The following is a 26275-nucleotide window of genomic DNA, read 5'->3' on the forward strand; positions in this document are numbered from 1 at the left end:
AATGAATTACAAATACTCAAGTTCCTGTAATTAAGTAGATTTTTGGGGGTACTTGTACTTTTAAGATAATTTTTTTCAAGTGTGTCATTTTACTCATACTTGAGTAGAATTTACACCACGTGATCTACTTCGTTACTTTTAAAACCGTAAGTCGCTACTGAGTACGCCCACAATAGTCAAATCTTTCATCTTTCATCAGCCAATGAGGCTGTCCGATTGTGACCCTGTGACGTCAGCAAAGACCAACTCGGGCAGCAGGCCCAGGTGTCTGGAGGCAAGAGACTGATTAGTGGACTGAAGATTTGGAGACACAGATGGTCATATGGAGACAGAGGACAGCACTGTCAACAGTGACAATGAAGAAGAGACGGAGGAGGAGTCCCCGTGGAGACACCTGGAAAGTTTATTTCATGTACAGAGGGAGAAAAGGAGACAGCGTCCAGATGCAAGGCAAACTTTGTGTGACCCCCTACGGTGAGATCAGTTTACAAGACTTCATCGTTAATCTCAAAAAACACATTGCGGTAAGAGGGTTTACAGCTGTTCTTGTACCGTATTTCTTTTTCTTATTTTTCATGTGTTAAGGTTATTTATCTGGCTAAGATTATTCTGTGAAGGTGTTGTCACTGTCATGGGTGAGGCTGGGATTAAAAATAAAACATGTGCACGTGTGTGGATGGATAATTGAGCCACAATTCTTAGAAATGTTTTCGCTTGATATTTGGACAAACACCGGCATTACAATTAAATAAATCTGTTTCCATTTAATACTTACAGGCCTATATTCAACAGGCCTGCATTTTGTTTTAGAGTGACGCTATTTTATATGAAACTAGAACATAAATGGCATCCATTGAAAATGAACCATTTTCAGCATAATCCCTTACAGTTGTGTGCAAAACCCACCCAGTTATTGTGTGTCCTGTATTAATGTAATTTTCCCCTCTTGTATTTTGTTATTCTTGCATATTGGAGTCCTTAAACGGTGTCACAGTTGGATAAATTAGGGCTGCGGGTTCAAAAACATTTCTGTCCTTTTAAAAAGTAAAATGCCGGCTTTTTATTTACATTTGTTTACAAAACAAATTGCTTTAGTGTGATTTTCTTTTATACGTTGCTCGTCTGATAAAGGTGCTTTGAATTTAGATATTTTAAACATGTTAATCGAATTGAATACCTGCTATTATATGCAATAAAACATCCATCGGTTAAAAAGTAAATAATACTCTGAATAGTTTTTGAGAAGAGTGATTTGTACTTAAGTGGTTTTTTTAACACCAGTGCTTTTACCTTTTACTTGTAATTGAGTACAAACTTTCAGTACTCTTTCCACCTCTGGTAGTACCTACATTTATCCACAGTGCAAAATGTAGTCATTTCACAAAAAATCTCTGAAAGAGTGAAATCGGTCCGTTTCAGGTCACATGACTACCAAGTTGGCAAAAAAAACAAAAAAAAAACATGGCGGAATTCCTTCTGTTTTCAGTGTAAATCCTTTATCTTAAGATATATTGTTGCTTCGTTTTGTTGACTCTCCAAAAAAAGAATTTACACTTTGTTTTTATAGTATTCATTTACTTTATGTATACTATCCATACTTTTTTTTTTCCGTACATTCATTTAGCTTTCTCAGTAAAGTTTTTTTGTGGCTACTATGGCGTTTTTCAACTGTGGACAAATGTCAGTATTACCCAGTTTGTAGTGAGACAGGGTTGAGCAGCAGCATGTACCTTGAGCACACACACTGGTTGGGTCACTGGTTAGGAGGTGTTTGGATCTGAGCGGTGACTGGAACTATGATATGTTCTCAACAGAGGTATTGTCTGTTGAAGTGAAGACTGTGATATAGACGATGATTATAGAAATGTACATTAATGAAACGATGATTTGAAGAATGGAAGCAGAAGTGACTTGAGGCTAGAGCTTCACTCACCACAGATCCATACGTACGTTAGCAATTTATTATACGTAACTCATAATCACAGAGAATAATACAAAGGTCGTCGCGTTAAATGTACAGGGTACAGGTTACATTTGATTAAAACGTGTTTGTGTATAAATATGTTTGAGTTCAGTGATTTAAAAAAAAATAAAAACACTTAGAATAAGTAAAACAACATGAACAGACTGAGGAAAGAGTGGATGCTGCCACGCATCAGTGTCCTGCACTGAAAACACACACACACACACACACACACACACACACACACACACACACACACACACACACACACACACACACACACACACACACACACACACACACACACACACACACACACACTGAAACATTACAGGAGATGGTGTTTGCGTGTTTGTGATCTGCTCTTATATTCTGTTTAATATAATTTAAATAAAAAGTTCTGACGTTTGGATCCCAGAAGTGAGTTCTGTGTACAAAGACTCATTCTGAAGTAGTGCTGGTTGGTTCAACGTTGTTGAGTGAAATAACTTATGAATGGCGGAGGTGTAGAAAAAGGTTCAGATACTCAAGTTAAACCTGAATAGTCCCGACAGTGAAACACAAAGCAAAGCAGAAACCGAGCCGGAGCAGCAGCCGAAGTCCCTGAACGTCTCGCAGATCAAACGTGGCAGAACATGACAGAGCACCGCGGTCACAGCGCCGCGACAGGTGATACAGCACCTGCAGGAGTTACACCTGCGGAGGGACGCTGCACTCTAGATGGCGCCGTGCAGCCGAGTACGGGAGGAAAGGTCAGGCGAACTGAAAGGAGAGTGAGGTTCTCACACTGAACCTTTATCTTTACAAACATGAAAAACAAAGGATCATCATCGTCGTCGATCGTCGTCGTCCACGTTGGTGCTCAAATCTGTCACGAAAGCCTTCATGTTCATTTCTCTAGGTGAGTGTGAGGAACCTCCAGGTGAGTGTGAGGAACCTTCGGGAACCTCCAGGTGAGGGTGAGGAACCTTCAAGTATGTGTGAGGAACCTCCAGGTGAGGGTGAGGAACCTTCGGGAACCTCCAGGTGAGGGTGAGGAACCTTCAGGTATGTGTGAGAAACCTCCAGCTGACTGTGAGGAACCTTCGGGAACCTCCAGGTGAGGGTGAGGAACCTTCAAGTATGTGTGAGGAACCTCCAGGTGAGGGTGAGGAACCTTCGGGAACCTCCAGGTGAGGGTGAGGAACCTTCAGGTATGTGTGAGGAACCTCCAGGGGAGTGTGAGGAACCTTCGGGAACCTCCAGGCGTGTAACCTCCAGGTGAGGAACCGCCAGGTGGAGAGCATCATGGCGGAGCGCTGCAGTTACAGTATGAAGATGTACAAACGTGCCGTTTTGAGTTTGACGTCGCCACTCAAACACTGAAGGATCCGAAACGTCCGTAGACCAGATAAAGACAGGAAGCAGAACATGGCGGGAGAGAGAAGGTCCACAGTGCTTCAGTCTGTGGAGCAGGTCTCAAGGAGGCTCAAAGGAAGGAGGTGAGGCTCAGTCCAGTTCTCCCTTGTGACCACATGTGCAAAATAAATAGGCGCAGAGCAGACGGATGATGAAGCTTGGTTTGTGTTTCCTGAGAAGAAGGATGGAGGAGCGAAGCTCTGCAGGACCCACTCACACACCCCTGCAGCCGAAGAAGTCCACGGCCACGTGGCGAGGGTAGCCCTCCAGAGAGTTCATGCCCACAGGGTCGAACTTCCAGTACTGCCGTCCTCGGATGAAGTGAGCGTAACCTGCAGGAACAGATCTGGTCAGACTCGGGGAGCAGACGTCAAGATGTTTTCACGTACACTCATGAGACGAAAACGTTCTACCAAGAAAACCTTTAACGGAAGAAGCAACAGCTCGTGGAGTTGTAATACCTAAACAGTATCATCGGTTGAATCAATCAAGATTGGTGATTTTTAAATGTTTATGGCAGCTTGAGTGGTCCCAGAAGTTCCACGTTTTGAAACCAACTCTAAGAAATTGAGCCATTTCATGCTTTGGTGGGTTTTTAGAGGAGACTCTACTGGAACAACTCTTCAACCTTTCTTTACTATAAATGAAACATCTGGACCCTCAACTGGAAGAGAAGGGGTCGGTGTAGAGTCGGTACAGAGGATGTAGAGTCAGTACAGAGGATGTAGAGTCGGTACAGAGGATGTAGAGTCAGTACAGAGGATGTAGAGTCGGTACAGAGGATGTAGAGTCGGTGCAGAGGATGTAGAGTCAGTACAGAGGATGTAGAGTCGGTACAGAGGATGTAGAATCATTACAGAGGATGTAGAGTCGGTACAGAGGATGTAGAGTCGGTACAGAGGATGTAGAGTCGGTACAGAGGATGTAGAGTCACATGGGGCTGCAGGTATAATATTTGTCCAGAAGCTGAGGTGACCAAACGTCGTCTTTTCTCATTATGTTTTTGTTTCCTCTCCTGCTATGACTACTGGGGTTCCTTGTTTTTCAATTGTTCAGAAAAGGGACGTCTAGTTAAATTAAAAATGGTCAGGAGGAGTTACAAGCCAACATGTTTGAGCAGAGTCTGATCCAGTAACCGATTCCAGTGATGAGATTAGCGACGACTTGTGTTTCGTTTCTTTACCGTAGATGTCCCTGAAGGCAGCGTCCACGTCGTTCGGGATGCCGTTCCAGTCCCGCATGCTGTGCGGGTAGGCCGACTCCACCCGGTTCTCTCGGGGGCTGAACCTCCAGTAGTTTCCCGACATGAAGAAGTAGGTGTTGTAGTTGGAATCGTGGCCCCAGCTCATGGCGGCCTGGATCCCGGAGACGGACAGACCCAGTCTCCTGATGGACTCTGGGCCGCGGATCTGCATCTCCGCATCAAACACCCAGTAGTTCTCTCCTGCGGAGGGAACGCACATCGTCTGTGACATCCAGATGAGACATTTAGATAAACACTGGATTTCTTCCAAAGATCTTCTGCACGCTGCCGAGCAACATTCCAATTCTGCACTGAATACCACATATGTATGAAGCACTTATATTTCTGATGTTTACAAGTTAAACTAGAGCTACACTCGGTAGAGCGCAGACCTTCACCAACGCCACATTTGTTTGCGGAATCGAGTTAGCATCGCTAGCATGATAGCCGTTAGCTCATATCGATGCTAACTAGGTAGCAACATCACTGTGTGAAACGCTGAGCAGGGAGCGTCTCCATGGCAACAGACGCTGATCTCCTCCAGGAGGTGCCTCTCTCATCTGTTTTGTATGGGAATTTTTTTTGCAGTTTTTTGGGATTTATTCATAAACTGTTAAACGTCAACGTCCTAAAATCTAATTAATTGGTCCTTGGATGATGACAAATCACCCCTGAAATTTTTTTGCAATTTGGGTAAATATTTTTCGGTGAAAAGTTGGTCAAATTTATACATCCAAACCAATAAATAAATAAATACACCCAGACAAAAACATAACCTTCTTAGCCAACTTCATTGGCGAAAGTAATAACTGGACATCATTATAAAGTCTGACATGTTTTTCCAGAAGCGGTTTTGCCGTTAACGTCCCAAAATCCAATCGATTGGTCATCGGATGATGAGAAATCATCCCAGAAAATGTCAGGCGATTCGGTGGCTTCCGGGAAAAGTTGGTAAAATACACACAAATCAATAAATAAATGCACAGATGAAAACATAAACTTCTCCAGCCAACTTTCATTGGCGAAGGTAATTGTGTTTCTCAGCATCCAGCAGCAGCCAAAGCTACACTTTACGATTTACAATATTACACTATTCAATAAACAATTGAAGCGTTTCATAAGTCTGTTATAGACGTACAGTTATTAGTTTTAAACAGGAAGCAGAAACCTTCAGAAGTGTCTCTGCTGAAAGAGCAGTTTGATTCAGAGGATTAATGACCAGCACAGTGAGTCAGTGGAGGTCTGAGAATGAGCAAGTCTTCACTCCGTCACTGGTGTCTGCTCAGTACTATTCTCACAGGTATTTCAACAGAAGCGAGACCCTGCCGTTTGCTTTGCCGCCCACCTTGAAAGAACCAAATATTTCCAGACTTGTCTTCAAAGGCGGCGTCGATGTTGTCGGGAATCCCCTTCCAGTGACGGGACGCCAACGCCGGGTAGCCGCTCTCCAACCGGCCGTCCCTGATCCTCCAGACGAAGCCCGACTTGAAGAAGAAGAGCTCCCCTCGGATCATCGACACCGCGTCAAAATCCGTCTGACAGGCATCAGGCTGCAACCACAACATCACACACACATAAACACGTCAGCAGCAGTGGAACCGACGGAACACCGTGACTGAGACGAACATGTGAGAAACTACATTTGACTTGTTTTGATTCACTCGATTGATTTGTGCCGTTTGAGGTGAACTGAGATGAGTCTGATGAATGATCATATAAAATGCAGTTGTACCCCATCAGTGATGTTGGAACTCTTTCTATATACCTACCGAAAGTGTCTGAAGCTGCTCCAATAAACTCACAAACTATATAAAATTAAAGAAAATGATATCAATATAAAAAATTTAGAAGAAAAGAAACTCGTTATGTCCCCTGGCTAGCTCAGTTGGTAGAGCATGAGACTCACAATCTCAGGGGTAGTGGGTTCGTGTCCCACGCTGGGCGTCACCTTCCCGTGGGCTCACCACCTGCAGGAAGGTTCTTAATTGGTGCATTGTGATCTGGGTGACAGTGCTCAGACTGTCACCCCCGTGACCCGGAAGTGGATAAGCGGATGAAAATGAATGAATGAAACTCGTTATGATAAAAAAGTAACCATGAAAAAAGAATCAAACACTGTGGTGTGTTTTTACATCTTGGAAATAGATAACGTCCCAGTGTGAGTTGATTGTTCTTAAAACTCGGTGAGCCTCTGCGACTCTTTATGACCCAGTGAGATTCTGTGACTCGTTATAACTCAGTGAAGCGCTGTGACTTGTTGAGACTCTGTTTTGGTTCATATGACTCGGTTTGTGTCTGTGACTCAATATGACTCGGTGAGTGTCTGTGTTGGTTGTTATGAGTCTTTGTGACTTGTCATGACTCGTTATGATTCAGTGAGGCCCTCGGTGAGTCACTCACACTGGTGACGATCTCGTTGGTCTCGGGGTTGACGGGGACCGGGGGAGGATCTGGTGGGGCAGACTGGATTCGGGGCTGAGCTCCGTACAGGTACTGGATTCCCTGCCGGTCATCGTCGCTCAGCCTCAGCGGGTAGGAGAAGGAGTAGTATGCTGACATGATGGCTCCGGGCTCCCGGGAGTGCTGAAGGCCCAGGACATGCCCGAACTCATGGGCGGCGACCTGGAGAAGATCTGTGCCTGCGGGGCGGGGGGGGCACACCTGGTTAGAAGCTTCTGTTGTGACCTGCAGACTGTGAGGATGCAACCTGCTGACTCGTCAGTCAGCCAGCTCTCATTACTCTCATTACTCTGATTACTCTGAGGCTTGACCAAGAACGAAACTGTCACATTTTGATTCACGTTGCTGAAATCAACACCAAATATCTGACGACTGTCATGTACACTTGTCCAGGTGACTCCGCCCTCACTGTCACCCTGATTACCCTCACTGTGACCCTGATTACCCTCACTGTGACCCTGATGACCCTCACTGTGCTATCTGTAGACTAGGCAGGACTCACCCATGTGGTTTCCCAGGGTCCAGGACTCGTCGTAGTCGAAGTGGACGTCACCCTGTCGGTGCGTTTTAGGGAAGAAGGCGTGCGCCAGGATCCCACCGGGCCCGTCAAACGGCAGGTTGTCCCCATGCCAGTACCTGCAGGACACACACACACACACACACACACACACACACACACACACACACACACACACTGAAGTGGGAGTCTCACTGTCACATTCAGTTTTTAGTGGCATGTTAACTTTTGCCGATTCCATTTCCAACCCAATGACATTTTCTTTTCTTTTTTTTCCAGGCTTGGCTGCTCCCACCTGGTGAAGTCGATGCGGATGTCGGCCTTCCCACTGTGGATCTCAGTGAAGGTGAGCGGCGTGACGTCGCTCCAGATTTTCAGCGCTTCTCGAAACACACGTCGGACCTTGTCCTCTCCGATCTGCCAGGGGAAGCGTACGATCCTGCAGAGGGCGACGCTGAGCCGTCAGAGGCCTTCAAAACTGAATCCTGCTGTCGTCTCCCCCCCTGCTTCTTTTTTTAAGTATAAAAATCATCCAACATTACAACTGAAATATTACCCTCACCCTGTATACTGAGCAGAGCCCTGATTGGAACCGAACAGTTAAAAGAAAAGCCCGTGTGAGTGAGCAGGACGGCTGAATCCTTCCCTTCGATTCAGTTCTGGAGCCGTCAAGACTTGTAGCAGCTCACATACGAAGCAGCGCTTCTGGTAAATCGCAGCAGTGGCACCGCAAACTGAACTCTAACCTCAACACACCTCCGCAGACTCACCAGGCCACGGTACTCCATGAGTTTAAAAAGAAAAAAAATAAAGCGTCCCTTTTGACGCTGAACTGTGGCATCGTAAAGAGTTTACTAGAGGTTGATGAGGAGAGAAGACATGCTCGGTGTCATAGTGATTTTCACTTTCAGCACAGGACTGTTGTATTTTCCGGACTATTGAGTGCACCTGAATATAAGCCGCACCCGAAAGATTTTATAATAAAAAAAAAAAAGGTACGATTTCTCAGCCATTGACTCCAGCAGGCGGGTTTACGTGATGTCTGTTGCCATGGAGACGCTCCCTGCTCAGTTTCACGCAGTGATGTAGCTACCTGACCCACCAAGTTAGCATCGATATGAGCTAACGGCTATCGTGCTCTCGATGCTAACTATTCCGTAAACAAATGTGGCGATGGCAAAGGTCTGCACTCTACCGAGTGTAGCTCTAGTTTATTTATCGTTTCTCCATCACATCACGGATGTTCTGCTGCTGCTTCATGTGGATCCGAGGAACATTCCTCCTCACGTTGTGGACTTTGATTCTGAACATTCTCATCACGGACCACGTGCAGATCGATGTGACCTGAAGTGGGTCAAACCAAGAAAATAGCGACTAAACAACGACACTTTTAAGTGTTTCCTTTTGTTTCAGTGCAAACAGACGTGAGCAAATAGTGAACATATTGATCAGATGATCTGACTTTCTGGATCCTTTAGTTTTTCTAAATCTGCAGAAATCTCTAAAACCTGACCTCTATACCATCCGAATGTTTTACACATTCACCAGTAGCTCTGAAGCTAATGCTAATGGGCTCTTACTGCTACGTGACTAGTCTCAGATCAGGTCTCTTGGTCTAAGTGCTGAGTCATGTTTTGTTCTGGAGGCTTGATGATTGACAGCTTCCTGACCGACGTGAGGAGTACTCAGCATGTGACTGATCTCAGGAACTGAGTTTCATTTATTGTCGAAAACATGCAGGAACCCACTTTATCCTTGTTTCCACTGCACAGAATGTGACGGGACGGTACGGGACACGTTATCCTGCGTCTCCAATGCAAAAGTTGTGGATGGTAGCGAAAGAATGGGACCTAAGGGTTATAGTTTTTCGTCACCCTTCCGTCACTCAACGAGCCCGTAATTTTAAATATCTCATCGGCCGTATGAATCCTCTGCCGTTGTTTCCATACTCCACTTTGTGCACACTGGTTGTTTTAAGTTTTGTTTTCTTTCACCTTTTAACTTCCGCATTGGTCCCAAGATGGCCGAGACCACCGTTTCGTGACAACGTCACATACCTGCGCCGTCCACAACATTGTAAGCGTACTCTGTGGTTGGGTCTGGGTACGCTTTGCTTTACTGTCACACTGTGCAGTGGAAACGGGGCTCTTGAGCGCGCCGGTGAGAAGCAGGCGAGAAGCTGTACCTGTAGGTCAGGTCGGTCTTGTCCAAGCGTCCCCCGTGCAGGACGAAGCGTCTCTGACGGAGTCGGCCTGCGTAGTGCACCTCCTTCTGGGGGGGGAAGTCCGGGACCCCACAGCGGGGCCGGCTCCACGTGTTTGAAGAGTTCACTAGCAGACCCGGCTCTTCGACCAGGATGTGAGTGTGGAGAACCTTTCCTCTCTTCCTCAGGTGTGGGAACTTTCCATGGGCCTGCAACAACAGTGGATGTCAGTTATCTCCTCCAGATCTCTACTTACAATATCAGCTCCATGGTCACATGATGGACCAACACTAAGGCCTCGTTCACACTGCAGGGAAATGCCACTGAATTCTGATTCTTTGCTCACAGTGACTCATATCCAACCTGTTTTGTGTTCGTGTCAAAGCTCCCATTCTGATGTTTTCACACCAGACTCAGGCCTCCATCATATATGGTACCAATTCGGATATTTTTCTACATGTCTCGTCATTGACGTGTGACTGACCTCACAGATAAGCACCGGAGGAAATGTGTAAAATGTTAAAAATGTTGACTCAGCAAGTGACACCATTCTATACAGTCGACGGTCCTGTAAATGCGAAGCATGTAGAGACTTCTGTGCTGTTGAAATGCAATAAAACCCTTTGTTTTGAATTGTGGAATTTAAAGTATTTCATGAAAATAGACAAAACCCAAAGAGAAATTAGCAAAACGTTTCATGGAGATGTTCTACCATGGATTTCTCTGTCAGTCAGTGAATGTTGAGCCTCGGGATCCTTCTTTCTTTTGATTGAGGGAGAAAAGAACGAAACAGCTTAAAGAGAACCCAGAGAGAATGGGCCTGACTGCTGCACCGAGTTTCAAGACGTAATCTGGTGACCAGTCCTGTTGTTTAAGAGACAGTCGGCCCCAGAGTGTCTCATTATCTCCATCAACTCTCATCCACAGGAAATGGCTCTGCTCATTTCCAGCAGGGAAAATTACAGAGGAAAGCCGTCCTGGTCTTCCTCCTCCTCCTCCTCTTCCTCCACCCTGCCTCCTCCTCCTCCTCCTCCTCCTCATATCTCTACATGACGTTCTTTTTGAACAACCTGTGGGAAAACAGAATAACACTGTTTGAAGGTGGAGCCGATTTCCTCCTCCATCACTTCCTGTGAATCTTCTCTAATCGTCTGTCTGGTACGAAGTTAGGATCAGCTGTTTACAGCATTCACCTCCTCGTTAACGAGGTCTGAGGTTCGCCCCGCGTCACTTCAGCTGTGGAAAACGAAAAGGAAATATTTATCCACCCGCTCCTGAAAGGAAGCATGAGTCGGTAAAAACGTAAGCAGGATTCAGCCTGAGGTCCAGCGGGAAGGTCCTCACAGTGACAGGAGTCCTGGTTTGACTCCGGGACTCAGTAACTTTTTTGTGCTGACTTTGCATGCTTTACGTGTGTGTGTGTGTGTGTGTGTGTGTGTGTGTGTGTGTGTGTGTGTGTGTGTGTGTGTGTGTGTGTGTCCTCCTACAGTGGAAGACTTTTGTGCGGTAATCTGGTGACTGTAAAGTCCTGTTTACACGACAACGTTTCACGTGACAACACCTAACACTGCAGCAGCAGAGACACTGACAATGATGTAGTTAGTATGCCGGACCACAGGTGGGCGCTGTTCCTTGTTTTTGTAATGAAACCACAGAGACGTGTGCAGAGAACAATAAGCTATAAAAGTGATCAAAATGGAGAGAACCCGACATCTGTATGGACTGATGACGAATCGGATGCTGTCAGAAGAGAATGTCAACTATTAAACTACTGATATGAACTATAGAACTAGAATATGGATCGCGAGTAATACCACTACAGGGCCGCCATGTTTGTTTACAGGCGCATGAGCAGAAGGAACTATTCACAACGGGAGGGGAGGGGGGTGAGATGTGCATGGGCAGTAATCACAACCGTGAAAGTGTTTCCACCTTGGGAGCCGGGATAGAAACTTAACGGACACAGTGGCGCCGCACACCGGTGTCGTTTAAACGGACCCCTTAAGAGTGAACAAGGTTTTGCGGATACACTCGTTTTCGTTGTCGTGTAAACGAGGCCTGAATGTGCTGTTGTGAGACAAACGTGACAGAATTCCGAAGGCTTAATATCTAACGTCCTGCTCGTCACTGCTGCTGATAAATGTGGGAACAATTCGGGAATGCTCTGGCTTTAACCCAACGCTCAAGCTAAGAGGTCACACCGGTGATCTGAGCGTCGTACCTGTGAGAGACTGTAAGTTTGATCCTTCTTCAGACACCACAGCGAAAACACACACACACACACACATGCACACACACACCTTAAATATCCCACAAATCAATATGAATCTCACTGGAAGTAATTTGTAGACAATGTTTAAATGTCGCAGAGACGGCTCGACCCAAAGAGAAGCCACACAGCGGTGTGCAAATGTACTTGTGTGTAAGCCTCAATCTACCTAATCTATGTAAATAATAATCCCTCCATTCTCATTAGGTGCATGAAGCCCGGGGGAAGCAGAACGACCGCTTGGTTTTGCTGAAACAAGGCGGACTGGCTGCACTCTGCACGGCTCCGTCGTGTCGTTGTTGTAGGTTATGAGGAACAAAACCCAGCAGGATTCATGGAATGTGCTCCAGACTGCAGAAACACAGTGACTGATGGGTCTGGATCACAGAACAAACAGCAGACCAACCCCCCCCCCCCCCTTTAAAGGAGATTTCAGCTGCTTATTTTGCTGCACAAAGCACTTATTCATGCTGGGCGGGGGAGGAGGGAGGTGTGGGGGGCGGGGGTCCTGCTCATATTGTGAACACTTTCTTTAAATGGGCTTGTTAGCACTGTTATGAATAAACTACAAAGAGCTCTTATCGGCCGCCTGACAGAGAAACTAGAAAAACCGTATCGAGGTGAAAGACAGACTGACTGTTGACAGAGTTTGGATGTGAGGCCGTTTCAGCCCGCCGGGTGATGGACGGTTCGTCTTCCAGCACTGACGGCGGGTACAGAATATACCACTGAGCAGCTAACTGGACCAGACCAGCTTCAATAAGGTGAAATGATTATTCAATGTGACACAACTGTGGAAAACAGCGACGAGTTCAGGAGAGCATGTGGACAGCGAGAGCCGGGAATCGAACAGGACCAACACCAGTTTGCCGTGGACAAACTGTGTCGGTGTAACATTTGAAGAAAAAGCACTTTAACTCGTGTTCTCCACGTAAGATCCACCGGAGTTTATTGTCACGACTTATGGAAAACTGAAATCTATATTATAAGACAGGGGTGTCAAACATCTGGCCCAGAGAACAAAACCAGCAAATTCAAATACGTATTGTGACTTTAAGCCAACTTGCAGACTGAACATGACGGACTCAACACCTTGTATGGTGGCCAACGAGTGTGTGGCAAACCGGTGATTTTACATGTATTTTCCAAGATTTGAAGGTGGCGCTGTGGAGCCATTTTGCCCCACCCATGCCTGAAACCCATGAAATGCAGAAATTTTCATGAGGCCTGATTTTTGTGCCACATTTAGAGAGTTTTAAACCATGTTCAAGCCCCCGAAAAGGAAATTCATTATGGTCTACACAATAATAATAACTTCAGATACAATGGGGTCCTTGCACTTTCCGTGCTCGGGCCCTAATGAAGTGTTTGAATATCAGAGAGAAGCTTCACACTGCTGCAACGCTGATAAATGGTGATACTGGTAAACGGACAGATTCCAGCCACTTCAGTTACCTGAGCAAAGAAAGGAGGACAGTTGTTCAGTGAAAGAAGTCTCCTGATCACAGCCATGGGGTTTGAACTATGGCTCGCCTGGTCGTTAACCTCCCTCCATCCCTAAAACAAGACTCGGACTGAGGCCCTGATCCCGTCAGACTGAGGCCCTGATCCCATTCACAGCTCAGAGAGGCCAGTGTCGGCTTTCAGGGTCATAAACGTAAACTCGGCTAATTCGAAGTGCTGTGTGCACAGGGGGCCTCCTCTATGATTTTAAAGTGGGAGATGAAAACAAATGTGTAAAGGATCAATCCCCCCACCGCCACTCCCTCACCCCCACCCCCTGCTTGACCTCCGTCACCCCACACATGGAGAAACGCTGAAATGTGGCTGATTCCCTGCAGGTTCAACATCACAGATCCAAACTAAAGCCACAGATTCTCTTCTTTTCAGACAAGGAAACCTCTACCGAGCTCTAAAAATTCCTTTCAACTTCTTTGGTACATTTGCTGATGACTTGTTGAGGTGGATTCCTCCACTAGAGAGGTTGGGTTTTCTGGGTGATCGCCTCAGAAAAGAAGTGAAGAAGAATTTAAATGAGGGCTTTGTTGCATTATTGCTCGCTGTGTTCAGCATGTAGTGATTGGCTGCAGCTCGAAACCTTCCCAAACACACAACGAAATTTCAAATCCTTCTTCTGACCTCTAAAGCTCTTAACAACCAGGCTGTGTCACATCTTAAACAGCTGTTAGTCCCATATTACCCAGCAGAACTCTTGGTTCTCAAGAGTGCTGGCTTACTGGAGGTTCCGAGGTTTTCTAAAAGTAGAGCAGGAGGCGGAGCTTTCAGCTTTCAGGCTCCTCTCATGTGGAACCAAGTCCCAGTTTCAGTTAGGGAGCCTGACAGTCTCTACCTTTAAGGTTAAGCTTAAGACTTTTCTATTTATTAAAGCTTACAGTCACGTTCTGGCTCAGGTCACCATTGGACCCTTTTCTAGTGAGGCTGCTGTAGGTTTAGACTGCTGGAGGACCGACACTGAGGCTTCTTCCCATTAAAAAGGGATTTTTTCCTTTCCACCATTTCCTCTACTTGCCCATGTAGAATTGTTAGGTACTGTGATGACTTACACCAGTTGTAAACACATATTTCACACTGGTCTGACACCTACACGATATAAAATAGACAAACAAAGTCCACTGTTATATGGTTATATGCTTATCAGCCTCAGAGGTCCCGATGACTCTCCGTTACCTTTGGACAGAAGCAAGTTACTTATCAGCTCAGATATCTAGCTACTAGAAGTAACTCCATAACAAGCAGTGTGTACAAACAGTAGTCTGCAGAAGAGTGTCAGTCTTCTTAAAATACTTTAGTCTTAAAAGTTTCCTGTTACGTATGACGAACAGTGTCTGTCCAGAGGGTTCTAAAATCTTCTGTCTAATGGAAAATAACTTTTCATCTCATGTTATACATTGATTGTGAAACATCCTGATGAAGGTGCAGCTGTAGAAAGTCTGCGTAGCACCATTGTACCACTCAGGCTCTTGAAGTGTGAAACGTTGTGCTGATCTTATGAGCTCATATCGGCAGAAGCGCCGACGCTACTACCTTTTCTAATGGTAGTAGATTGTTTACACAGCGTTAAGCGTCATCGTAGGACCAGTTTGAGTCACGACTTTGAGTTTGAGCCAGTTTCTACTTTCAGTTTGGACAATTTACGTTCAAGACGCCACGTCGGAAAATCGTTCCTAAAATTCTCCACGCAGTCTCGGGTCACTCGGGACCATTTTCAGGTCAAAATGCAAAACCTTCAGGGAGCTGGGAGACGATTGCAGGGATCCTCTATAGATGTTTGAGTAGGAGACTGAGTGTGACAGCCTTGATGAAGCAAAGTGTTGACACCATTCTTCTGTCTCTTTCTGCTGAGAGAGCAAAAAGTCTGTGATGAGCCGGAGAAGTTCTCCAGGGCCTGACGGATGTTTGTGATGCTGCTGGTGGAGGGGGTCCATTACAAGTATGGACACATCCAGCTTCTGGTTACAGCGATGACAAGCTGAGCCAGCAGTGGCACAGCGGATCTGACAATGGTATTCAGAGAGAACAAGTCTGAACACGGAGCGTCTGAACAGTGTCTCCAGTCCAACAACAGACCCCCCCCCCCCCCCCCCCCCCCACTGCCACCACCACCAACATACCCCATCACCCCACTGACATTCCCCCACCAGATTCCTCCACCCCCCCACCAACGTCCTCCATCAACCCACTGACATCCCCCACCACCACCCCCCCATCAGAATCCACCACCACCTCACCAACATCCTCCATCACCCCACTGATATCCCCCACCACCTTAACCCCACCAACATCCTCCATCACCCCACTGACATCCTCCACCACCACCCCCCACAGGAATCCTCCATCACCCCACTGACATCCCCCACCACCACCACCCCCACCAGAGTCCACCACCACCCCACCAACATCCTCCATCACCCCACTGACATCCTCCACCACCACCCCCCACAGGAATCCTCCATCACCCCACTGATATCCCCCACCACCACCACCCCACCAGCATCCTCCACCGCTATATGAGGTGAAATTTCAAGAGCGTCTCCATCCAAAGAAGTCGTGTGTTAACAACATGTTACCCGAGATGAACTCCAGTCCCCCTCGACCCGACAGTCGACGAACCGGAGTAGGAGAAAGGTGGAGGGGCAAACAAAGTTTATTGAGGTTTTTTTCAGTTTTCCTCTTCAGTAAGAAACGACAGTCAGAGAAGAAAAGATATAAGCTGTTGGTTTTGTTGACTTTATAAAATATGCTGCAATTATTTTTAAAGGACTTACAGTAGTAGCATGATTTGCAGTATTATGTTTACTATGGATTTATATAATCATCTGTTGGCGTATAATGATCTGTTGTAGGTTACCTCCAGGTAAAAAGGTAGTTTTTCCACCTCAGAGGAAAAGTGAAGCTTCATCCTGTGAAGTCTGAAGCCGTTTTCCAAACCTGATAGCAGTAAATCCGGATGATAGGAAGTTATGAAGTGGGTGTTTACTCGACGAGACAGATAAAGTTTAATTTTGAAGGGTGTGCTCTTATTGAAAGAACACGGACAAAGGATTGCTTACGATCAGAGCGGATTTAAAATGTCTGATAAGGGTGGGGTGGTGGGGGCGCAACGGTTTCCATCAACAAATACCTCATTATCCTCCGTCTTACTCCCGCTATCTGGTTTATCAGATGAAAATCATCAACAACCGGTCGAGGAAGGTGATATAAACCATCTGTTTCCATCTCTTATCTCTCGTAGCTCGAAAGAAGTCTTCCTGTAACAGTTACACATCGTCTGTCTGTCTGCCTTACTTGAGTTACTGCGCACAAATGTTGGGTAACACGTGTAAGAGCAATACAATGCCTTTGTTCATACAACAAAAAAGAGCAATTCGAATCATCCGTAAAGTTAAATTCAGTGAACATACCGACATTCTATTTGCTAAATCAGGGTGAGTAAAACTTACATAAAATAACGTAATGACAGACACTGTTAATCATGCTCAAAGCCAAAAATAGAATTTTACCAGAAAAAGGTTATTTGTGTTCACGTCAGAAAATGACAGTCTTAGGAGGAGGTTTGATTTTAAGTTGCTCGGACTAATTTCAAGCAAATGTGTATGTAAGTTGTTGGTGTAAAAAATCTGGAATTCCCAAATACAGGAACTATAAGATTCTACTGATATTCATCAACATACATATATATAAATGTACATATGCAGAAAAGTTTGGCATTGACTGAAAATATTAACTGGATCACTGTAAATTCATATTGCATGGACTTTTGTTTGTTTGTTTTGTGTTCTGCAATCACCGTGTGGAAATAAATAAATAAATAAATATTTTTTTAAGTGAGGGGCAGCTAAATATAAGAAATATTTTTCTTCTGGCTGTTCCCTTCCAATCATGGAGGTATATACATATATATACATATATATATATATATATATATATATATATATATATATATATATATATATATATATATATATATATATATATATATATATATATATATATATATATATATATATATATATATATATATATATATATATATATATATATATAAAGAAGAAACTAACTTCCCTCAGAGCTTCAGCTGCTCTCACTGAAGCTTCACTACTGAACTCAAAGAGTCTGAATGTCTTTTCTCTCCATGAACAGGCCCTGCTGATACGCCGTGCTTCACTCAGTTTGATGTTTCTGTATAATTAACTGCTGCTGGCACAGCGTGGATTTGGTGGTTGATGTTTGTTCATGTATGGACCTGTCATTGATTCCAATAAGCTCTTCTTTTTTTAACCTTGCACTCAAAAGATGGCGCCTGTTTTAAAACTGTTAGTCTGGGCTGTGAAGCGAAGCACCGGGGTGACCTCACTGCTTCCATCTTTATGTTCTTAGCGTTTCTTTAGGTGCATTAGCTGCAGGGCTTCAGGCATTTCTCATCACACAGAAACATTTAAATCTCACCCCACTCAGCCTCTCATCTGGTACCAACTCAGCAAATCTCAGAAGGATTTCCCTCAACACACAATCCTCAGGGTATTTCAGAGCAGCTCTGACTCACAGTCAGAGAACGCAAACGCTCCGCTGGGCGATTGACTACCTGCACCAGAACAAAAAAACAATCGCCCCCCAGGTAAGACTTCAGAGATCTAATGTAGACTCAGAAATATCAGTGTGCTCTTGGGATGTGGAAAAGCATCGTAAACACAACAGCTGCTGTTTTTCACTGTCGTGACATTACAATGACGCCAAAACCAATGTTTATCTCAAGGCGCTGAGACACGACTGCAGTTCCGTTTTAAGAATAAAAATACACAAACAGAGTGTTTGTGACTGTGACCCCCAAACTGAAAAACACCATATATTCTACGCTGTATTTTGCGCAACGGCGCAGAATCAGGACGACATGTGGGATCACAGAGATTCTGTCCTTTAACCTTTCAACCCAAACATCCTTGTCGGCTTTTCTTTGACTCAGAAAACGAAGCGTAAAGACGATACTCCCTCACAGAGGATTGATTGATTGATGGATGGAACGGCAGCAAACATAATTTCAACCTCAGGAACTTTCCTCAAGTCCCAAGAGCCATCGCAGGACCTTTGGCTGTTTGGCTGCTGGATCCAGGGTGTTAGTTACGCCTGGTTAGGAGTCGTACCGTTGAAACTCTGGGGGGGTGTCCTTACCTCACTGCGAATTAGGGTGGTCCCAAAAAAAAAAAAAAAAAAGGCATTAACTCATTGATGGTGCCCCATAATTCTATTCCTTTTGCCATTCAAATGAACGTCCCAAAATATGTTTTCAGTTGAATAATGTGGAGAGGCAGCTCAGGGCTCTTCTAATTTTAAAACTTTGCAACTTTCATTGCAAAAAGCTTTAAATATGAAAATGGATCAGCTCAACAATAACAGCTTAGGACTTTCACTACAGATCGTTCAGTTCAGTGTACAACACTTCTTTACTGTCTACGGAATTAATTCTCTTACTCTACCGGCATGCAGACTTGTGTAAGTTGCTATGAATTCTGAGTCACGCAGTGTATTTACACACTTTTACATTTAACAGGAACTGGAGACTCGTTACGGTGCTCGCAAAGTGGGCAAAATCTATCAAACCTAGATAGATAAATCTGAACATATTGAGCTGAAATATCACCAGAATGGCAAAAGAAATACATTTGGGGGGGGGGGGGTACCATCAATAATATCAGAAACTTTATTTATTTTTGCCAACCCTACTGCACATATCTGACAAGAAGGTTTAGTGTGCAACTGCTTTACTTTATTTGTCTCCATTGAACTTGTTGGACATTTCTGTTGTTTTGGTTCTGCCTTGTTCTTTAGGACTCGTCTCGTCTCCACTGTTGAGTTCATGAACTCGTCTACGATGAACCTCCTCTGTTAAACCAGCATGTGGCCTCTCCATCAATTTGTTGCATTGTCGTATGACTTCGCTCTTCTTCTCAAAGGATTTTTCTGTTGTTGTTGTTGCGTCTTCTCCATTTGATTGTCGTCGATCTGCTCATGTCCCAAAAGCGCACACTTTACAAGTACAAATGTGCAGCGCCAACATTTGTACTACGAATAATTACAAGTCCAGCCCTGAACCCGACACCGGGGACGTGAACATGTGGCTTCAGAAGTTACAATCTGAACGCAGCTGCCTCTAATAAAGCCGTGTGCCACGCTCTGAATGCTCTTCATAAATCTTTTCGTGTGAGGACGGCGTGTAAAGCCGTTACATGAGAATGTGCAGTAAAGTGAACAAAGATCCCGAAGAGGGGCGGACTGGTTAAAAAAAAAAAAAAAAGGATTGGAGGATTGAAACATAGCTGTGAGCATGACACCGACTTCACAGAGGCCGCCGTTCAAAGCACCGGTTCGAGAGGGGAAACGATCTGATCCAGCACACATCACCTACGTGCGGTGGATTTTAACCAACACAACCTAAATGAATCCCACAACCCTTCATCTGGGCGGACTTCAGAGACCAGACGGAAACAAGTGATTGTCCTCCTCGTCCTCACTATTTGTTTCCACCTGCGTTCTCATTAGCTGCTTGCTCTGAATGAGCTCTATTGTTTCAGCTCACATGAGCTTTTCTGCTCGAGCAGACACGTTCACGCTGTGAGTTCAGGATCTCAACCCCCGGCCGGCGATGCATCTCCGCTCGTTTCTATCAGAGAGTTTCTCTGAGGTGATCTGGGGACCGAGCTTCGGCTGCCAGAAATATCTCGACTCCTTCAAGTTGTCTCTGTCTCACCACAGGGCTCACGGACACGTGGATCGTCTACAAGCTGTCTTCGGCGGTTTTCGCAGCTCACCGGCAAGTTATCAGTCAGCAAACGGCCACTGTCGGCTCGTTTCCACTGCGCAGAATGTGACGGTATGGTAAAGCTAAGCGTACCCGGACCCACCGCGGAGAGTACGGTTATAAGGTAGGCGGGGTTGTGAACGACGCAGGCACGTGACGTCGTCACGCAGGAACAGCCGTCTCGGCCCTGATCAATGTGGGAAAAAAACTGAGTTAACAAAACAACCAGTGCAAAGTGGAGTATGTAAACAACAACAGAGGATTCATACGACCGATGAGATATCTAAATATTGCCGACTTGTTGAGATTGACGTAAATCACTGACCAATCAGCAGACGGCTGCGTTTTGCTTCTCCTTATCGGACCCGTTCTGTAGTGCTGGGTGACGAGGAATGGTAACGGTTGGGTTACGGTACTTTTGGTACCATCCACAACTTTTGTCAATGGAAACGCAGGATAAACCCGTACTGTACCATGACGTAGCGTACCGGCACACACTGCGCTGTGGAAACGAGGCTCCACGACAGAAGCAACAAGCAAAGCGTCCCACAGTAAACGATGCTGGGCTGGGATTGGCTGACTCCCTGCAGCTCCAATCACAAAGAGAGGCTGCAACACACGGACGGGACGGGCCAGGAACAAAAAGAACAGACTGGACAGGAGGTAAGAGATGAGAACAAACAGGAACAAAGACGGGACAGGTGGGAACTATGACGAATCATATTTTGTCAAAGTCGCAGAATACGTCCGCTGTGGGCCCCGTTCTCTTCTCACCTTCTCACCGAGTCCGACGGCGCCTCCGACTAACAAAGAAACTATGTGAATGTGCTATAACTTTGGCAGCTGTGACCCAGATCTGCAGGACGGACCCCTGATGGCACCTTCGCTCTCACAGTCCTCAGCCAATCACAGCGCAGGAAGGAAGTAAATACTCCGTTTTACTCGACAAAAACAGTGAATCACACACACACACACACACACACACACACACACACACACACACACACACACACACACACACACACACACACACACACACACACACACACACACACAGAGAGAGAGAGCCTGTCCAGGCCTGTGTAATCTCTCACTCTTCTGTCAACAGTCCAGCTCCTGGATAAAAGTGCAGATTAGTCTTTCCAGTGAAACGACCTGCAGACATAACAAAGTTGTCCTCACAGGTTCAGGTTCTGATGTGTATCTCCAGGAGAGTCGTGCTCCGTGGGGAGACGTGACCTCAGTGACACACAGACCAACAATATATGGTTTCCTGTTTTCTGCTCGTGTCTCGGTTGTAACGAAGCTTCTCTGGATTAAGTGTCACACCGTTATGGACAATGACCCAGCAGTGGCGCTCATAATGTATGTATGTATGTTCCTGACAAATGTGGCACCATTTCAAAATAAAACGAATCTCTACTCTGATTATAAGATTTATTGCTGAGATCCATCCATCCATCCATCCATCCATCCATCCATCCATCCATCCATCCATCCATCCATCCATCCATCTTCTTTACTGCTTAATTCTGTGCTGGGTCGCAGGGCGCTGGAGCTAATCCCAGTTTACTATGGGTGATGATACACCTGGACAGGTCAGGGCAGGTCAGGGCAGGTCAGGGCAGGTGAGAGCAGGTACACTGGATAGGAGACGGCAGGTGAGGGCAGGATACACCTGCACAGGTGAAGACAGGTACACCTGGACAGATGAGGACAGGTACAGCCAGACAGGCGAGGGCAGGATACACCTGGACAGGTGAGGACAATTGAGGACAGTTGAGGGCAGGTGAGGACAAGTGAAGACAGATGAGACCAAGTGAGGGCAGATGAGGACAGCTGAGGGCAGGTGACGACAAGTGAAGACAGGTGAGGACAGGTGAGGACGAGTGAAGACAGGTGAGGGCAGGTGAGGACAGTTGAGGGCAGGTGACGACAAGTGAAGACAGGTGAGGACAGGTGAGGGCAAGTGAGGACAGTTGAGAGCAGGTGACCACAAGTGAAGACAGATGAGGACAGGTACAGCCAGACAGGCGAGGGCAGGATACACATGGACAGGTGAGGAAAATTGAGGACGGTTGAGGACAGTTGAGGACAGTTGAGGGCAGGTGAGGACAGGTGAGGGCAGGCGAGGACAAGTGAAGACAGATGAGACCAAGTGAGGGCAGATGAGGACAGCTGAGGACAGGTGAGGGCAGGTGAGGACAGTTGAGGGCAGGTGATGACAAGTGAAGACAAGTGAAGACAGGTACAGCCAGACAGGCGAGGGCAGGATACACATGGACAGGTGTGGGCAGGTGAGGACAATTGAGGACAGTTGAGGACAGTTGAGGGCAGGTGAGGACAGGTGAGGGCAGGCGAGGACAAGTGAAGACAGATGAGACCAAGTGAGGGCAGATGAGGACAGCTGAGGACAGGTGAGGGCAGGTGAGGACAGGTGAGGACAGTTGAGGGCAGCTGATGACAAGTGAAGACAGGTGAGGACAGGTGAAGACAAGTGAAGTCAGTTGAGGACAGGTGAGGACAGGTGAGGGAAGGTGAGGACAGTAGAGGACAGGTGAGGACAGGCGACAACCTGGATACACCAGTCACATTGTTATAACAGGAAAAATTCAGCAAGTATGAATTTTCCTCATGTTAATTAGTTCCTACTACTAATCTGTAAAAGCTCTTTGGGGAACCTGAACAAAGGACATTAAAAGTTTGTTGTCTTCGCTGTGGTTGTGAACCCGTTTCAGTACCACGGCAGTCCGACCGATCCGGCACAGGATTGTGGTCCTGTGGTCTTTCCCCCGGCGGTGAACATGTGTGCAGAGCGGAGCTGCAGGAGTTTCTCACAGGAATGTTGCTTCATTCTTCCCTCATGCAGAAATCAAGCTGCTCGACGGTCTCACGCTGTATTTGCAGGGTTTTTTTCCCTTCATGGTTCGATTGTTTGTTGTGGATGCAGAGTGTGGTTAATGGGTGCAGCTGTCCCGTAACCGCTGATAACAAGCTGCACTCAATAAGGCCTTAAAAGATTTGTACATGTTATTTTCCCGAACTTGGGGAGAAACTTTTCTTTTAAAACTCTAAAATGTTCTTTTGAGGCTCCTCGTTTCGTTTGTGGTACAGTGGGAATTAAATATCAGTTTAGAATTTACAAAACACTGCGCTCAGTTTTAATTCCGCACCACACCTCGCCATAGCCTCTGGGAACGATCCGTTGGTAAATTGACAAAGATTAAGTCGAGAACCTCATTATGGTTGATTTCATCTGAAGAGCGGATGGCGTGTTCCCCTGCACAGTTTGAGAACCGATGACGTGAGCACAGAGCAGAAACATCTCCTGTGTTTTATGGAAGAATTGTCCTTTTTATTGGTCTTTTCTGCCGTGTTAGTAAAGTACCCGCTGGGGATTTATAATAACTAGAGCTACACTCGGTAGAGCGCCGAACTTTGTCCAACGCCACATTTCTTTGTGGAACCAAAGTTAGCATCACTAGTATGTTAGCCGTTAGCTCGTATCGATGCTAACTAGGTAGGTCAGGACATCACTGTGTGAAACGCTGAGCGGGGAGCGTCTCCACGGCAACAGACGCTGAGCTCCACCATGAGTGCCTCTCTCACCCGCTTTGCATAAGATATTTTTTGGGGATGTATTCGGACACGGTTCGCCGTTAACGTCCCAAAACCGAATCGATCAGTCTCTGAATGATGACAAATCATCCCTGAAAATTTCATGCAATTCGGATGAGTAGTATTTGCGAAACGTTGAACCAATAAAAATAATTATCAAATAACTATACACAGACAAAAACATAACCTTCTCGGCACAACTTTCGTTGGCGACGGTAATAACTGGACGTCATTATGAAGTCTGACATGTTTTCACAGTGACGTTTGATAGAAAAACTCCAGTGAAGAAGAAACAACTGCACCGATGCAGCGTGAAGCCGTCATGATGAAGCTGTCACAGAGACATAAACACACAGTGAGTGAACCCTCAGCATTATTACAAACATGTGGAACTCAACTACAAAGAAAGGTCCGACTTTTTAACAGGCTGAGCGAGGACGAACTAAATACAGTCAAAATGTTTGTCTGTTAAATTAGATGTGTTGTTATGATCCTGTTTAATGAGCCACGTTTGAGAAGACATATTGTGAAGTGGGAGGTTGTGATTTTCCTGCAGCGGGCGTTATGGATATTTTGGTGAATGTGGAGGACCCTGCAGGGACTGGGACCAAAAAGTGTCTTCATCTCGTCCTCCAGTCAGAGCAGCACGTTACACACGTTATACACTGTTTATTACCAGCTGATTGTGGAGCAGCTGAATGTGGAGCAGCTGAATGTGGAGCAGCTGAATGTGGAGCAGCCTGCTGGTTTCAAAAGGTGCATCATGGTTTTAACAGGGGAGCTGAGCTGACAGGACCTTCACACACACACACACACGCACACACACACGCGCACACGCACGCGCGCGCGCGCACACACACACACACTGGAATTTCCATGTTCTCCCTGTGCCTGTATAGTGTGTGTGTGTGTGTGTGTGTGTGTGTGTGTGTGTGTGTGTGTGTGTGTGTGTGTGTGTGTGTGAAACTGAAAGTTTTTCTCTGAGGAACTAAAGCAGGACAAACTGCAGCAGACATGAAGTCTGCGTCTCTGCAACAAGCTGCAATGAACAACTGTCCTAGACCCTGTCCTGGTCCCTGTCCTAGACCCTGTCCTGGTCTCAGTCCTGATGGACTCACCGGTTCCGGCTTGTACCTGCTGAGGTCCTGGACTGGCAGACTCAGCACAGTTTGGAGACTTTGAAGCGCAAAGACGCAGCAGAGCAGAGAAGTCCGCATGCTGCCCGTCCAGGTGCGGGTCCAGGTGTGGGTCCAGGTCCGGGTCCGGGTCCGGGTCCGTGTGCGGGTCCAGGTGCGGGTCCGGGTTGCAGCGGAGGTGTTCGGGTCCAGCAGCAGTCAGTCAGTCGGCTGAGCTCCGGAGCTTCTCTTTAAATACTCTGATTTCTTTGTTCTGCGCTGCTTTTTTTTCTGCTCAAACTCGGTTTAACAGCCGCGGGCTGATAACACCACCCGGGAGTTAACCCCTTCACCACCGAGCCGTCCACACCGACACCACCAGTGTCCACCACCCGCCATGTGACTTAACCCTTTAACCACCGAGCCCATCATCACCAACATCACTCCTCCAGGTAACAGGCTCCACTCCTCCACCCTCCACCACCCTTCCACCATTGACCACCCTCCATAACCCCTCCAGCCTCCACCACCCCTGCAGCATCCACCCTCCACTCTTCACCACCCCTCCTGCCTTCCCCATTTTTCTACCCCCCAGCCCCTCCATCACCCTTTCAGCCTCCACCCTCTATCCCCCTCCACCCTCCATCAGCCTCTACTACTCTTCAAAGTCCCACCCTCCAACCCATCTTCACCCCATCTCCACCATCCCTTCACAATCCACCACCCATTCAGCCTCCGCCACCCCTCCAGCCCTCTTCCCCCCACCATCACTCCATCACCCCTTCACCCTCCACCACCCCTCAAGCCTCCACCACCCCTCCAGCCCTCCACCACCCCTCCATCCCTCACCCCAGCCCCTTCCAGCCCTCTACCCTCCACCCTTCCCCATCACTCCATCACCCCTCTACCCTCCACCCTCCAGCCTCCATCACCCTCCAGCCCATCTTCACCCCATCTCCACCATCCCTTCACAATCCACCACCCATTCAGCCTCCGCCACCCCTCCAGCCCTCTTCCCCCCACCATCACTCCATTACCCCTTCACCCTCCACCCTCCAGCCTCCATCACCCTCCAGCCTCCACCCCACACACCATGCTTCAGTAAAATTCTACCATAAGAGCAGAAGTGACACATAAGTGTGTTTCTGTATCTGCAGCCTGATCGTCTCCACCAA

General features: G+C 46.6%; 1 protein-coding gene across 1 annotated transcript; it reads right to left on the bottom strand.

Moving 5' to 3' along the window:
- Positions 1 to 1889: 1889 nt before the first annotated feature.
- mmp11a (matrix metallopeptidase 11a) lies at positions 1890 to 25411 on the bottom strand. Its single transcript, XM_080467059.1, has 8 exons — positions 25104 to 25411; positions 9767 to 9993; positions 7877 to 8020; positions 7567 to 7700; positions 7005 to 7243; positions 5950 to 6154; positions 4545 to 4805; positions 1890 to 3693 (listed from the first exon to the last, which is right to left on the bottom strand). Exons 1-8 carry the CDS (start codon positions 25200 to 25202, stop codon positions 3575 to 3577), a joined length of 1428 nt encoding a protein of 475 aa, XP_080323185.1. The 5' UTR covers positions 25203 to 25411; the 3' UTR covers positions 1890 to 3574.
- Positions 25412 to 26275: the final 864 nt, after the last annotated feature.

The sequence above is a fragment of the Lipophrys pholis genome (assembly GCF_963383615.2).
Source record: "Lipophrys pholis genome assembly, chromosome: 7".
Taxonomy (NCBI): domain Eukaryota; kingdom Metazoa; phylum Chordata; class Actinopteri; order Blenniiformes; family Blenniidae; genus Lipophrys; species Lipophrys pholis.